This window comes from Elaeis guineensis, chromosome 5 (assembly GCF_000442705.2).
Source record: "Elaeis guineensis isolate ETL-2024a chromosome 5, EG11, whole genome shotgun sequence".
Classification (NCBI taxonomy): Eukaryota; Viridiplantae; Streptophyta; class Magnoliopsida; order Arecales; family Arecaceae; genus Elaeis; species Elaeis guineensis.
In genome coordinates, this window is record NC_025997.2 from 127954885 (window position 1) to 127970154 (window position 15270).

At 37.7% G+C, this 15270-nt stretch overlaps 1 protein-coding gene, 1 long non-coding RNA gene and 1 pseudogene across 4 annotated transcripts in view; all 3 read right to left on the bottom strand.

The window, feature by feature from the left end:
- LOC105037333 (small ribosomal subunit protein uS12-like) overlaps positions 1-15270 on the bottom strand; it is a 28439-nt gene that overhangs the window by 6065 nt on the left and 7104 nt on the right. Inside the window, exons 1-2 of one of the 3 annotated variants that reach the window (XM_073258500.1) lie at positions 2551-2604; positions 1137-1204 (exon numbers count right to left, since the gene is read on the bottom strand). In XM_073258500.1, coding sequence (XP_073114601.1) covers positions 1137-1177 — 41 coding nt within the window. In that variant the 5' untranslated portion in view covers positions 1178-1204; positions 2551-2604. Of the gene's footprint in view, positions 1-119; positions 259-1136; positions 1205-2550; positions 2605-15270 lie in introns of those variants that run through there. The other 2 variants (XM_073258501.1, XM_073258502.1) reach the window with 2 other exon arrangements.
- LOC140858196 (nuclear transcription factor Y subunit B-8-like) lies at positions 3603-4407 on the bottom strand (annotated as a pseudogene).
- LOC140857865 (uncharacterized) lies at positions 6648-7674 on the bottom strand. The gene is made up of 2 exons (XR_012141259.1): positions 7563-7674; positions 6648-7384 (listed from the first exon to the last, which is right to left on the bottom strand). It is a non-coding gene; the product is annotated as an uncharacterized lncRNA (long non-coding RNA).

Sequence of the window (15270 nt, forward strand, 5' to 3'; positions counted from 1 at the left end):
GATATAGCATTAGAGCAAAAAGAAATATCTTTAAGGAAACGGAGGCCGTAAAATCTTGGGGAAAACATAGGAATAGAAAAAGGTGATGGAATGGGTGAAAAAGAATAAAGAACGCTTACCCCATTTTGAGTAGAGAGGGCGACCTCTGTGGTTATCCCAGGAATAGATTCAATCGATCGCCAAGCGAGAAGTGGAGAAGAGGATAAATGGGGATTCAAGGCGCTAGAGGAGGACGGCAGCTTGATGGGGATACAAGTTTAGGGCAACGCACGGCTAGGTGTATGAATAGATGAGGATGCAAGGATCTATGGTTGTTTTTGGCATTTTCCCCGAATGTGATGAACTCTGCAAACATGTGCGATTCTAGTCCGCTGCATCGGTCGGCTTTCACATCCGCTTCACACACACAAGTGAAATTACGTGATTCTTTCCTCATCATCAGCATGAGAACAATCTAATCTTGAATTTTAATGCAAGACAAGGATCATTTATCATGGGGTCAACACAACCAAAAGGTCTTGTTTTCAGAGGACACTCTTGCTCATCTCTTTCTTTATTTAAATGTTCACATGATTCCCCAAAATATATTGAAAAGTGCATATCAAAGGTCGCACTTCTGCTTCTTTAGTCTTTAACAAACCAACACCGAACCATTGCCTTCATCCCTGTCTGAGATCAGCTTTAGGAATATTGTGAAAAAAAAAATAATATTTTTTGATTCTAACCGTTCAGATATAGTGCAAATAACCCATTCAGCCATTATTTCACAAATAAATGAGACATTAAAGCTACAGAAGATTATAAACAGAATAAAAGGAAACTACTTTGGTCAACAACCATCATTATTTGATTTCTTTGAGCTATCCGAACCCAAAGTAAGCAAAACAATTCTTTAGATTGGTTTGCGTATGTCATAGAACAAGCTGTTGACTCCATGATATATTTCTTCTCCTCCTATGGATCACTTTCTTTAATGATCTATAATCATTGCAGCACCATTCTGAGCACTGGATGAGAAGTGCTCAAGTATGGTGACACAATACAAATGTTGATCAGCAAGAACTGATACTTGAATGAGAAAAGATATCCAAAGAACCTCTACATAATGCAGAGGACCAATCAGGAAGAGCTATTACCTAAAATAGAGAACAGCTAGCAGAAATAGGCCAATAACCATTCAGCTTGAAATATCCCCATTATGGAACTGGCAAAAAGAAGAATTCCACGTTAATATCAGCAAACCAACAAACTCATAGGAAACAAGATGAATTGTATACTGAAAAGATGAAGAGAAAGAACTACATCTAGCAAAATAATGATCTTTAGAAGATAAACAACTATTAGTGGGAGAATATGATCAACAGTTTCGCGACCATTCAATATATACATAGTTAACAAAGAATAAAAATGGAACTCGCATTATATCTAAACGTTAAACAAAAGCAGAAAGAGAGTTGTAAAATTTTATGTATGGAAAGTTGATTATATCGACATAGAGGTTGATTTATAACATACAACCCAACCTTGTTGGAGAACTATTGATAGAAGCAGCATAAAAAATCAACATAACAACAGAAAGATCATCTTCTTTAATGATCAAGTTTATACTACAATTTCCCTAGGCATATCTATGATTGATTTGGTGGATATGGCAATTTGTGCAAGAAGTACATCTGCACATTGTAATAGTGAATCAAGACTAACAATATAATAAAAATCTTCTAAATGCTTTTTTCATTTTTGAATAAGATTAAAGAATACCATATCAAAACTACTACACAAAATAACGTAAGGAACACTAGTTCACAAAAGCTCGAATATGGTGGCAATAACTCTAATGAACATGGAATTTACGAAAAAATAGCAAACAAGAGTGAGTGAGGTGTTGAAGGCAGCAATCAAGTTGCAAGAGGAAGAATTAACCAATGATCAAGTACAGAGCATGAATTGGTTATTTCTAGAGGCATGCCTCTACTTAAATCAGACTATTATGCATGTGATTAGCAACCTTTAGACATAAGCTTACAAGGTATTAGATTTACTTTATCAGATGTAAAATTTTAACTGCAATATATATGAACCTACATAGCTCTTGTAATTACAATGCCCCCAAGCTCTTTATCTTCATTCACCTCTGGCACACCTTTTCTTAAAAGGAATTCCAAAATAGACAAATTTATGACCCATCTGACATCCCGTGATCATAAGACCCATATATTTGATACACCTGCCACAATTACATCATTTTTTCCATGTAACACATATCCATCAACTTCATGACTATCCATTTTCCTCTCCTACTAGTGCAAGCTACACTATCAAGAAATAAATTTTATTCATGTGAAAGTATTCTAAAAACTGAACATTATTCAGAAAACTTAATCATCAGCATATTATCTACAACTGAAGCACAAAGCTAACACCTTATCCCTAGTATGCCTACATAAGACTAATGTAAGTTGTCTACAAATATTTACAAGTTGTAATATAAAATACTATCTAGGGCTTCCACCATAGATTTAATGAAGAGAAATAATTAATACAGAATACCTGAGGTTGCATATAGTTCATTCCTTGAGTAAAAGATCCTGGTTGACCCATCTGCTGATTTCATATACAAGTCAAATTTGAGAAATATCAAATGAAGATAACGAAATCTTCCAGAAAGAAAATAATTCGGAGAATAACTGATACCCCCTAGGTACTTGGACCAGGTTGAGGACTTGCTGCATCTTTCCTAGCAGAGTTGTCTCCACCTTTTGCGGATACCTTACTATCACCCTGTCAAATTACTCAAAACTATCTCATGTCCAAATATAAACCCTTAGAAAGGATAAATATAATAGTCCTAAAGTCATTGCCTACATTGAAGCAAAGTCTGACACAACTAATCATTGAAATTGATATCCATTTCTGGTATGAACAGATATGAATTTTAAGTTTACTTTACCAATACTAATGGCATGTTTAAACGACCAACCAACCCACCAGGTTATATCAACCAAGTGAGAATGTTTGGAAAGATGAAGCTGGAAGGCTCAGCGGGTGTAGGGATTCGGCATCCCAGTTTTCATGGTATCACTAAAGCCTTTATAAATGGAATCCTGACTTCCAAAAGAGTTGGGAAGTAACAACCTTCTTGAACCCCTCCAACTTTTCTCTCTCTACTAAGCAACTCCTAGCATCCCACATGCATGGAAAGCATCCTATGGATAAGATGAGACCCTCTTGTCTGATGTGAACATACATGTACAAGAATCAAATACAAGCTTGCAGAAGAGGAAAAAAAAGATGAAAAGATCAACTCATGGCTCATCAGTTTGATGAAACCAATCTGGAAAATCAAATATATAGGCTTGAGTCTGTGTTGGATAGGAACAATGCATTTTGAGCCATTGGCATCAGAACAGATTAATAAAAATATACACTTAAAAAGATATGCATTCAGATTTCGTTTTATACCTTCAAAAACATTCTAATTGAAATATGGAACAAAAATCTACACCATCAAATCCCTCACTGGGATCCAATTCAGACATATTACTTGTATAATATCAACAAAGAAGCAAAATGCAAATACTGAAAATATTAAACAGACTATAGCTACTCATGATAGCTCTGCTAAGTCCTTATGATGCAATAAAGGATAGGATACCAAAGACGTGAAGCACACATAAAGGAAACAGACACATGGCACATGATCGGAAAAGAAAAAGTTATTACCTCCATCTGGAACATCAAATCCGCCCCGAAATCCATGCAAAAGGAAGGAAAACAAACGAAACATTTATTAGCCCAACGAAGATAAAATAAAGCACTAGAAACCCAACGCAACCTCACAAATATTTGCTAGTAATTAACCTAGACAAATCCTGAACCAAATTATCCACAAAAATAGTACCCAAAAACTAGAGAGAAAATCATAATCAAAGAAATACCTCTCTGTATTTCTGTAGGTACAACTTCAGCGGCTCGATGTAATCTTCGAATCCCAACGTCGCCATCGCCCAGAGCAAATCATCTCCATTTATCGTCTTCCTCTTCTCCCTCTGGCACTTATCGCTCTATCTGCATCACCAAATCATTTAATTAATAACAAAAAAAAATAATTACGAGAAATTATAGGATATGAGACAGATATAGAGGGGGAGAGAGAGAAGGGGAGGGAAGAAAGATCTGAACTCGCTGGTAATGAAACCGATGAACTCGGAGACGCACTCCTGGACGGTCTCCTTGGCGTCCTTGGCGATCTTCTGTGTTGGCGGGGAGGGCCTTCTTCATGATGCGGCTGATGTTGGCGATGGGGAGGAAGCGATCCTGCTCGCGGACGGTGGGTCGGGGGCTCTGCTCGCCACCGCTCTCGTGGCTTCCGCCACCGCCGCCGGGGCTCGCCGGTGCCTCCGCCATCGGCCGCAAAAACCTGGATCCACGGCCCACATCGCCGCAGATCAGCGTCAACCCTAGCGGCCGGAGAAACCCTAAACAAATACGAGGGAGGCGTCGTTTGTTACCTGAAATCAGAGCGTTTAGATTGGCTGGGGAGATTTGTATTTGGCGCGCGCGCAGCGGGGTAGGAGAGAGAGAGAGAGAGAGATGGGATGGGAGTTGGGGGAGGGCTGGAGAGAGGTGAAAAGGGGATCGGACGCTGGAGAAGGGAGGAAGGAGGAGACGACTGGGATGAAAAGAGTAGTGAAAGGTTTGGTTATCTGAACCGTCCGTTTGGGTCCGGTCCGACCCGGCTGTCTAAAGGGCCCTACCCCACCGACCTATGGCGGTTCCTTTTATAAGTAATAATTATTCTCGCATCTTTTTTTTAAAAAACAACTATTCTTAATTTAATTTTTTTAAATATGACAATAATTTATGTTTAATTTTATTTTTTTCAACATAAAACATGCAAAACATGCAATCGAGTAAAGCCAATGAGAAAGACAACCCAAAGGTCACAAGCACAAGCTTACCTTGAGATGGATCCACCACATGTGATAATATAGACTGTATTTTTTATTTTTACAAATATTTAAATGCAACAATATTTAATTATAGTGTATATTTTAAAATTGATAGGTTCAATGGCTACATTTGTCAAACAAAATATGTAAGCTAATTATCACTCATGCTGGGCACTAGAAATATGACGTACATATAAGCTAATTATTATCTATGCTCAACATCACCATTCTATTTCTCATCACATAGGAAAAGAAAATGAAGCTGCGGTGATGCATACTTGTCGAGAAAAAAATAAGCTTTTCTTTTCAATAAATAATAATAAAGTAACTTATTGAATCACCTCCTTGTGTGAGGTTCATTTGCAACTCAGAGTCTCAAAACGTGTTTGCTTCTGCCTCCGATATTGACCTCAGCAATATTTCACGAATTTCAAACTAATATTGATCCATATTAGTTGATTTACAGTACCATGCACGGCTTTGTTATCATCAAGTAGTATTAAGTTACGTTTGAATGTTAAGTAAATACTTGAGAAATATGATTGGAAATCTCTCAGTAACACTCGATATATATATCTACTATGGTGGACTAATAATAATTTATAAAAAATTTAATGCCTTCGTTGTATATCTTATAAAATAGTATTTTAGAAGGTAAAATGGATGAAAGTTATGCGTTATTGGAAAACATTTTTTTGATCTTATGGTTTCGCGTAAAACCACAGGTGTCGGCAGCCTTGTATGGCCCATTTTTGTGGACCGCAACTGAATTTGTATCGGAGTCTGCAGAAACTGGCACAATGATTCAAGGCACATGTACCTATTTTCCACTTATATGTGACGTACATTTATTATTGCGCTAGAAATTTCACCCTGGCTCATAATCAGCAAGTTGGATTTATTTCCTTGAGGCTATCAGTAATTTGCTTTGTTCTGCTCTATTTGGAATCATGAAGATATATGAAGTCCTTCCTTGCCATTTATCCCATATGATATTCAGTCTATCTTGACCCTCATTCCTTCTACATGTATCGCATTACTCCTTTGTATTCATATATTTTTTGGCCTATATTGTATATATTCAAATCATCTAAATCATTTCTCTCAATTTATAATCTATTGATACCATCACTATCTTTTTACAAATAACTTTATTTTTTATACTATCTTATCTTATGTTAGCATACATCTATCTCAACAATCCATATTTGTGCACATATTCTTTTCCAATCGTCCGTGTGGGCAACTTCACCCTTGAGCATGGTTTGACCGTATGGCTTGCATCCGTTTGCCTCGAGCTAAAGCACCACTCAATATTAGCACATGAAGCAAGGACGCACCGTCTACATGAATGAAATGGCACGATGAAAAGAATTGCCAATCGCCATGTACTTAATTTGCAAGCCATTCATGGAATTCGAATAATGGTTTGTCCCAAGGATTCCAGGTTTCTTCAGAAACATTTACTACCCATAGCCCAATATATCTGCTGATTGGCGACTTATATTTAGAAATCAACATCATGCCTAAGTCCGTCTGGAGCATAAGTATTTACAATATTTACCATGCAATCAACATGAAACAACATCCTTTGCTCCAGAGTCAGACATCATGCCTCCCATGATGTCCAGAAGTGCAAGAATGAACCGTACACCTAGATGCCCTCAACCCAAATTTTGTTGAAATGGAACAATAGGATTCGGCAAGTCACTCCTTTTAGGTTAGATAGCTGAAAGTTGAAAATTTCCATCAAAAAGGCCCAAGCCATCCACGAGTGGCTCAGGCTCAATTAAGCTTGTTTGCTTGAAAATAAGCTGAGCTCAAGCAGGATGCGGCTAACAACCGACCGAAGCTTTAAAAAGTTTTAAGTAAACTAGGAAAAAGCAAGTACAGGCTCCAGCTTGCCCCGAAAACTGGCTGATTTAAACCAGCTCATGAGTGAGAAACTGAACAATAATAACTTAGGTAAGGTTGAGCAGGGCACAAACACCCCTTCAATATAACCCGGCTACACCAATCCAAGCCCGAACAGCCAGAGTATAGCTGGCTTGTGGAAGGCCAGCACTGATACGGAGGAGGAGGTATGATGAAGACAATTTGGTGGCAGATGGAGACAAGTAGTCATTTCGTAGATGGCTGAACCATAATAGGTAGCGGCCTCATTTTCAGGCACCAGAGTAACCTTACCAGAAAATACAAAAGCGTCCTGCTGCTCTAGTCACAAATGGAACAACCCCGAAGAAAATGAAAACTTTGAAGCATCACACCATGAGCCGAGTAACCAATTTTGGGATAGAGAAATGGACTTTGAGGGAGACCGCAGGAGATTATCATCAGATGGAACTACTCGATACCAAGATGGGCTGGAAGGTGCTCCGTTGCCGAATAAAAATGACTGTTGAAATCTTTTTTGCGTGCATAGTCATTCACTCCTAAAATTGAACGGGTTAGAATGCCATAAATTGCAAGAACAAGTATTCTATCAGATAAAATACATTAATAATGATAAGACATGTAATCTTAAATAAAATGCTCAAATCATTTTAATAATGAGCAAATGAATAGTCTGTTCTTCCACACTAACTGGAGCATTAAATCCTCACAACTCACCTTACAAAACTTTTTGGACATAACGATGCTGCCTAGGACCCAAGTTTACGGCTTCAAAAGATAATGGACCAGCGTATAATCTCTTGAACAAGCAGATTGACGCGGGACAATTTTAAAAGAGAGAAAAAAAAAATTTAATAATCAAACTCTCTTTTGTTCATCAACAACAAATCATGTTCAGTCATGAACTCATTATTCTCAGAACAGACAGTATAATTGTCTGTATACTGCTCAGGAGGCGTGATTGATTGATACGAGACTAAAGCGAGATCAATCTAAATGATACAGACGAATGTTATTCGAGAGATCAGTAAACAACTAGCAATAGAGAATTTAATAAACAGATAGCAGAAATTAAACATGCTCACGAATAAATGCAAAAAGAAATATGAATGGAACGAGAGAAAATAAAACATTAAATCTGTGAGAAAAATCTAAAAAGATGATAAGAATCTGGATCGTGGTAGTTAAGAGACTACTCTGATTAGAACTCTTAATCTTTTAACCAAACAGATCCATCGATAAAGAAATAGGTCTTTACCAACATCGGATTAAAAAAAAATCAAAGATCAACTGTTAAGGAACGAAGGTCCTTGATAGCATATGATCTGTAGAATAAGAAATCACTCCCTCTCAGCACGATAAATGAAAATTCTGGAGGAGACAGATCTTCTCTTAGTAGAATAGGCTTGCGTGGGTAGATGGTGGAGTCGAATCAGAGTCGCAGAAACACTGAATCTTAAGTAGAAGGAGTGGGATAGAAAGTGGGCCTCACACCCTCCTCTTGTGGGACAATTTTGGATCTTACACCCTCTCCCTCTCGGAACGATTAACACAAGTATTTGTGGAGTTTGTAAAATTATTCATTGTCCTCTTCATAAAAGATACAAGGATTTATATAGGACTCTAAGGGTCCTGTTTCTTTAAGAATCTCTTACCTTTTACAAGAAAAAAATCAGCCCTCCACAAAAAAGTAAAGTATTATATGTGATAAAATAATTTACCATGAAAGAAAAATCAGTCCTCAACAAAATAAGTAGCCAAGAACTCTTAAAAAATTTTAAGAAAGAAATGGAACTTCATGTGGGTGCTTGATGCTTGACACAACTTGGCATGAGCACGGCACACGCTGGCATGCATATTTCTTCTCTTAGCATGTGGAAAGTGGTGGCTCCAAAGGTGACGTGGACAAATCCAAGTATGGCCCTATGGACCCAAAGCTAAATGTATTAAAAATTTATTGACTGAAAATAAATAACTGAAGTAGAATCAATCTAATGAGGTTTCTTCGATCCAAATCGAATTTAAATCATGTTGCCAATTTTTGATGGCTCTGGTGTCCGCACCAATTCTCCCGAGGTGAGAAAAATTCGACCCTGTCGAGTGTGGATCGATTCCTCTCTGGTGACGCTCAAGTAGATCGGGATCAATGCATTATAGCTCTTCTCGAGTGATCCAAGTATCTTCAGACTCCGGTCAACCTCATCATCTGATCAGATACTGCTGATAGTCTCGACTCCGGGTGGAGAGGATCTGCTCATCCAAAATTCTCTTAATCTGATCATGTTTTGCTGATATTTTGGCTGGTGGACACTCAGGGACAGGCTCGCTCTCAAAAGTTGGTTCAGGCTCAAATAGCTCACTAGGTATCCGAGTTGGTCTTTATAGGCGACAAAATCTGTAATGTTAAAAGTAGAGCTAATCCCAAAATCAAAAGGTAGGTCCACAACATACGCATTTGATCCGATTTTCTTTATGATCTTAAATGGACCTGCTCTTCGGGCATATAGCTTCTTCACAGTTTCGGGTGGAAACCGTTCAGGCCTCAATCGAACCATCACATAGTCTCCTTCTGCAAACTTTTGGATACGTCGATGAGAATCTGCATTCTGTTTATAAACTTTATTGCTCATACTAATTTTTTTGCTAATCTCTTTATGCAGACTCTTGACATGTTGTGCAAATGACTCTGCAGATTCGAAAATCTTAGTATGCATGGGTAGTGGGATAAGGTCTATTGATTTTCTAGGTTGATATCCATGAACTACTTCAAAAGGACTCATGCCAATGGACCTATTAACAAAGCTATTATATGCAAATTCGGCTCGGGGCAGCAAAAGATCCCAGTTACCCATATGTTCCCTAATCAAGCAACGCAAAAGATTTTCAAGACTCCTATTAACCACTTCGGTCTGACCGTCTGTTTGCGGATGATAGGTAGAAGAAAACTTTAGTTTTGTGCCTAAAAGGTGCCATAGAATTTTTCAAAAGTAGCTCATAAATCTAACATCCCTATCAGAAACAATGGTTTTAGGCAATCCATGTAGTCTAACAATCTCATCAAAGTATATCCTTGCAACTTTCGATGCATCAAACGTTTGGCAACAGGATAATAAATGGGTCATTTTTGAAAATCTATCTACAACCACTAGAATAGAATCATGCTTCCTAGCTGTCCTAGGTAATCTCAAAATAAAATTCATACTAACATCCTGCCAAGGACAGTCTGATATAGATAAGGGTGTATATAGGCTGGTGTTTTATTTTCTCTGCTTGGTCACGGCACATGTTCTATATTGGGCAACAATTCGGGCGACATCTCTTTTCAAACTTGGCCAAAAGAACTGGGCTTCTACCAACTCTATAGTTTTATTCCTACCAAAGTGTCCAGCTAATCCTCCAGCATGTAATTTTCAAACTAAAAAATCTCTTAAAGATGTACGGAGGATACACAGCCTAGTTTCTCTAAATAGGTAATCATCCTGAAGGGTATATTCACTACATTCTCTAGATGACCCCTTTCGTAAAGCGGTAAGTATGTCACCAAAATCTGGACACTCATAATTTTCTTTAACCTTATCAAAATCAACAACTTCTATACTAATGGTGGACAACAAAGTATGACGACGACTCAGGACATCAGCAGTACGATTCTCTACACCTGCATGGTGTTTCAAAATAAAAGTATAGGCTTGCAAAAATTCGACCCACCTACCGTGTCTATGATTCAATTTTTTTTAAAAATTCAGGAATCTAAGGGCCTTATGGTCAGAGTACAACAAAATTCTTGCGATAGTAGATAATGCCTCCAATATCTTAAAGCTTGGATTACCGCATAAAACTCTTTATCGTAAGTAGAATACTTGAATTTAGAATCGTTAAGTTTCTTGCTAAAGTATGCTACCGGATGACCTTCTTGACTAAGGACACCACTAATCCCAACTCCTGACGCATCGCATGCTACTTCAAAAATCTTAGAAAAATCAGAGAGACGTAAGATTGGGGCATGGGTCATCTTGTCCTAAATGTCTAGAAAGGCTCTATTGGCTGTCCTAGTCCATTCAAATTTTTTCTTTCTAATGTAGTCAGTGATAGGAGCGACTATGGTGCTAAACCCTTTTATGAACCTACAATAAAAGGTTGCTAATCCATGAAAACTCTGCACGTCATGCACACTCTTGGACACCGGCCACTCAACTATTGCTCTAATCTTTTCAGGATCAGCAGATATACCATTGGGGGTAACAATAAAACCTAAAAAGATGATATGATCTGTCATAAAAGCGTACTTCTTAGAATTAGCATACAAGCTTTCTATTTTAAAAACTTGACACACTCTTTGGAGATGATCTAGATGGTCTTCCCTAGTTCGACTATTGATCAAAATGTCATCAAAATATACGACTACAAATACTCCTATAAATAGTCATAGTACTTGGGTCATCAACCTCATGAAGGTACTAGGGGCATTAGATAATCCAAATGGCATCACCATCCACTCATATAAACCATTTTTTGTTTTGAAAGCATTTTTTCACTCATCTTCTGATCTAATCCTTACTTGATGGTAACCACTCTTAAGATCAATTTTAGAAAAGATAGTGGATCTGGCCATCATATCTAACATGTCATCTAACCTAGGGATAGAGAAGCGATACTTAATAGTGATCTTGTTAATGGCACGGCTATCTATGTACATCCTCCATGTACCATCCTTCTTTGGAGTCAGTAGTGTAGGAACCGCGCAAGAACTCAAACTCTCCCTCATAAATTTTTTTTTATCAGCTCTCCAACTTGTCTTTGTAGCTCGGCATGCTCATTAGGGTTCAACCTATAGTGGGGCAAGTTGGGTAGAGTAGATCCAGGAACTAAATCAATGGCATGTTGAATATTTTTCATAGACGGTAAGTAATCTGAAAGATCCTCAGGAAAGACATCATAAAACTCACTAAGAAGGCTAGTTACTTCTTTAGGATAATCCACCTTAGAATTCTCACGAACTTCTCTAGCAGCAAGCATCCAAATTGGTGATCCTTCACTCATGGTCGTCTCTAATTCTTTAGCACCTATCAGATGGAGGCTTTTCTTCTTGAGATTTTTTTTTGATCCATCATCTATCTTTCTATTAGTAGCCTTAGGTGGGGAAGGATTAATCGTGATCTTCTTACTCTGATGAGTAAAGCTACAAGTGTTGGTTCGGCCATAAATCGTAACATCATTGTCGAATAGCTAAGGCCGACCTAATATGATACTTCTGACTTTCATGGATAAGACATCGCACCACACATGATCCTGATAGGAATGAAGCTGGATGGGCACACGACATCTAAATTTGATGGGAATAGAAGAGGAATCAATCCAAGACACACGGTATGGACTGGAATGATCCACAGGAGTTAATCCTAATCGCTTAACCATGTCGGTGGAGATGGCGTTGATACAGCTACCGCTATCAATGATCACTTTACAAATTTTATCGTCAAATTTTATGAAGGTATGAAAAATAGAGGTCCTACGTCAGTTTTCACTTTTCTTAGTTTGTGCTAGGACATACCTAACGACTCCAAGCCTAAAGTCTCACTTGGGTGCGGCATAACCTAGGATGTCCTCAGTACTCTCAAATTGCTCGGTTAAATCTGGATCAGCTTCATAAACTTCCTCCTCAATATTTTCTAGAGTTTCTCCTTCTGATTCTTCTATGAATAATGATCGGTTGGGGTATTGTGCAGCAAAATGACCGTAACTATGGCACTTGAAGCAATGGGATCGAGAACTACTTTCTTTTGATAACTCTCCTATAGCTCCTTTTCCTTTATCTTCTTTTCTCCTAATAGATTTTGTAAGTGGAGGTCTGTTACTAGGAGTTTGATTAATATTAGGTCTCGATCCAAAAGAGGTTACTCGACTGGGTTCAGGACGACAGAGAGTCGAATATCTAGAAAATCTCTCAAAGTCTAAAGTAAGTTGATAAGCTTATTTCAACGTAGTTACCTCTCGCAAAAAGAGCTCACGTTGAATATCCTCTCGTAATCCAGCTCTAAATCTAGATAAGGTAACAACCCTATCTTCGACTACTCCATATCTCATGAGGTATTCATCAAACCTCGTGATATACTCGGTGATTGATCTATTCCCTTGAGTAAGCCTTTGCCATTGATCTAAAAGTCTTTGTTGATAAGAGGTGGGGAGGTACTTCTCTCTGAGTTTTTCTTTCATCTCATCCCAGGTTTCTATCGGATCTTGTTTTCTCTGATTGAGAAGACGCTCAACACTTTCCCAATAAAGTCGGACTTGCCTAACCAATTTCATCCTAGCAAACCTAACTCTCCTTGCTTCAAACATTTCGTACCATCTAAAATAGTGGTCCATACCTGATTCCCAATCTAGATACTCTCTCGGATCTAGACAACCATCAAAACTTGAAACTTCGACCTTCACATTCTTAAGAATATGCTCATCTTGATCGAACTGGTTATGGTGCGGACGTGCCCCTATAGGTCGATCAAGTTCTAGATTCCTACATCTTTGTCCTATAGGTAGTTGGGGAGACTCAGGTTCAGGTTGTTTCTGTTTAGCTTCTTCTAATACCACTATTCTCTCATCCATGGCTTTCATAAAATTTTTCATGTTATCAAACTTTTCAGTCAGAGCATTAATGATGGCTACTATATTGGGATCCATATTGGTGTTGAATGGGGAAGTAGGATGTTGGTACCAGGTACCTGATTTAGTGGTCATGCAACTCTAGGATGCAGAAATAAGGTGTAATAAAAATTAAAATGCTTGAATATGAAATTTAGAGTGCAAAAATTTAACTTGTGAAAATTTAAATTACTGAATTTAAACTAAAGTCCTAATCAACCGGCTCTGATATCAAATTGATGCGGGACAATCCTAAAGGAGAGAGAAAAAGAAAATCAATCATAATGATCAAGCTCTCTTCTATTCATCAACAACAAATCACATCCGATTAGAGGCTCATTACTCCCAAGACAGACAGTATAGTTGCCTATACTCTGCTCAGGAGGCGTGATTGATTGATACGAGACTAAAGCGAGATCAATTTAAATGATACAGACGAATGCTATTTGAGAGATCAGTAAACAACTAGCAATAGAAAATTTCATAAATAGATAGCAGAAATTAAACATGCTCACGAGTAAATGCAAAAAGAAATATGAATGGAACGAGAGAAAATAAAATATTAAACCCGTGAGAAAAATCCAAGAAGATGATAAGAATCCGGATCGTGGTGGTTAAGAGACTACTCTGATTAGGGCTCTTAATCTTTTAACCAAACAGATTCATCGATAAAGAACTAAGTTTTTACCAACATCGGATTAAAAAAAAAATCAAAGATCAACTGTTAAGGAACGAAGGTTCTTGACAGCATATGATCTGTAGAATAAGAAATCACTCCCTCTCAGCACGATAGATAAAAATTCTGGAGGAGACAGATCTTCTCTTGGTAGAATAGGCTTGCGTGGATAGATGGTGGAGTCGAATCAGAGTCGTAAGAATATTGGATCTTAAGTAGAAAGAGTAGGATAGAAAGTAGGCCTCACACCCTCCCCTTGTGGGACGATTTTGGGTCTCACACCCTCTCCCTCTCGGAGAGATTAACACAAGTATTTGTGAAGTTTGTAAAATTATTCATTGTCCTTTTCATGAAAGATACAAGAATTTATATAGGACTCTAAGGATCCTATTTCTTTAGGAATCTCTTACCTTTTACAAAGAAGAAATCAGCCCTCCACAAAAAAGTAAAGCATTATATGTGATAAAATAATCTATCATGGAAAAGAAATCAGCCCTCAACAAAATAAGTAGCCAAAAACTCTTAAAGAATTTTAGGGAAGAAATGAAACTCCATGTGGGAGCTTGATGCTTGACACAACTTGACATGAGCATGGCACACGCTGGCATTCATATTTCTTCTCTTGGCATGTGGAGAGTGGTGGCTTCAAAGGTGACGTGGACAAATTCAAGTATGGCCCTATGGATCCAAAGCTAAATGCATTAAAAATTTATTAACTGAAAATAAATAACTAAAGTAGAATCAATCTAATGAGACTTCTTCGATCCAAATCGTATTTAAATTATATTGCCGATTTTTGATGGCTTTGATGTCCGCACCACAAACCTAAAGCTCCTTGATGCATTAAGCAACACTTTTTTCACATAATCATGTAGAAGATGGATATGTGTTCAATTTGCTTCACAGGCTTTGAGATTTGGCTAGTCATACTAGTTACAAATTTTAAAGGACCAAGATTTCGGTAAACAACCATAAATAATTTATAAGGTAGTGTCAAGTTGAAGAACAACCACTGGTAACTATATGCACTCATATAAAAGCATAATAAATTCACGGACCAAAAGCTCCTATTATCTGATAACAATTTCATGGAATATTACCGGCAAAATA